Below are 1,633 nucleotides of genomic sequence, written 5' to 3' on the forward strand. Positions count from 1 at the left end.
CGATTAGGGATGGGATTGAGAAGATTAAGCAATGGCAGATGCAATTGGAGATTGTTTTGTGTGCACTGGACAATCAGAGGGCCCTTGGAGAAGGCCAAATTCGACGTGCTAAAAAGGCCTTGACCGACTTGGCTATCGGAATGCTTGATGAGAAAGAATCAAATACGACTCTAGCGCATAGAAATAGATCTTTTGGGCCCAATAATGTGGCGAAGGAGATTAAATCCTTAGGCCATTTTCGATCGCTCTCTTGGAGTGTTTCGCATTCTTGGTCTGCCGCTAGGCAGTTGCAAGCAATTGGGAATAACTTGGTTGCTCCTCGGGCCAATGAGATTTTAGCCACCAATGGACTAAATGTGGCCGTTTTTACGATGAACTATGTGCTCTTTTTCGTGATGTGGGCTCTCGTGGCTGCGATCCCTTGTCAAGACCGTGGCCTTCAGAGCCATTTTTCGATGACTAGACAGTTCGTTTGGAGTACTCCAATCATCTCACTCCACGAGAGGATTTTGGAGGAGTCGCGAAAAAGGGACAGGAGAAATTCTTGTGGACTGTTGAAGGAGATTCGCTTGATTGAGAAATGTGCACAACACATGAATGAGTCAACGGATTCTGTTCATTTCCCTTTGAACGAGTTGAAGGAGGGAGAGATAAAGGAGAGAATTCGGGAATTAAGGCGAGTGTATGGAGCTGTAAAGGACGGATTGGATCCATTAGAGCGCCAAGTAAGAGAAGTATTTTGTAGGATTGTACGCACAAGGACAGACGGTCTTGATTCCACTAGACGCCCAAATAGTCATGATTAACACAGTTCGAACTTAGGCCACGAATAAAGTTGCTTTCTGCAGTTCATGATCTCGTATATCAAATTTTTGAGTGAATTTGTATTTGAAATGTGGAATGATTTTGGTTCAGGGTTATGTTTATCATACTGCTGGTTAATATTACATGTAGAAACTGCAGTTCTGAACTCAATGATGTATTGTGGATGGATTCGAGTCGGTTTTGTTTCTTTAATCAAAGTAAAGCATTATTCACAATAAATCATTGTCCTCAATACATAGTGAATGCCTCAATTTATTCTTGAATTGATGGTCACGCTTTACTTGTTTGCCTGCACGATTGCCTTTCTAGGCAAGAAATTTGCTGAATTTCCACCAAAGGCATTAAGATCCTGACTTAGAAGCAAGAATATCATAGATTCGTAATCCTAGAACACATATTGATGGAGCATTGACTGGTTTGATACATTGAACATGTCAAGTGTTATTTAGAAGCTTCACTTAACAGCAGTAATAAGTTGACACTTCTAGAATTTCAAATTAGCAGGCATTGAAACTTGTCGATTAACACCTATAGAATGAAGAGAGCTTGACTACAAGACTCAGACATCGGCATGCGGCCATCCCATGTTTAAAAGATCTGGGCTGTCCTGAAGTGTGTGGCTCCAGACATTTTGACACCCTATAATCTAATTCAAAACAACTTCATCATTGTAATTTGGCAGAAATTATGGTTCACAAATCAGTGGCCACATCAGATTCTTAGCTGAGACGTGGCTGGCACTTGTACCTACATCAATTAATACAAGTTGACATTTAGTGTACCTACTGGGAAAACTTTCAAGGCCAAG

General features: G+C 41.2%; 1 protein-coding gene across 1 annotated transcript; it reads left to right on the forward strand.

Moving 5' to 3' along the window:
* Positions 1-2: 2 nt before the first annotated feature.
* Positions 3-1,001, forward strand: LOC111376147 (the record flags this gene model as incomplete). The annotated part of the gene is made up of 1 exon (XM_022999088.1): positions 3-1,001. A coding segment is annotated over one exon (804 nt), but the record flags the coding sequence as incomplete, so codon positions are not given.
* Between the last annotated feature and the right edge of the window lie 632 nt (positions 1,002-1,633).

This window comes from Olea europaea, unplaced genomic scaffold (assembly GCF_002742605.1).
Source record: "Olea europaea var. sylvestris unplaced genomic scaffold, O_europaea_v1 scaffold1461, whole genome shotgun sequence".
NCBI classification, from domain to species: Eukaryota; Viridiplantae; Streptophyta; class Magnoliopsida; order Lamiales; family Oleaceae; genus Olea; species Olea europaea.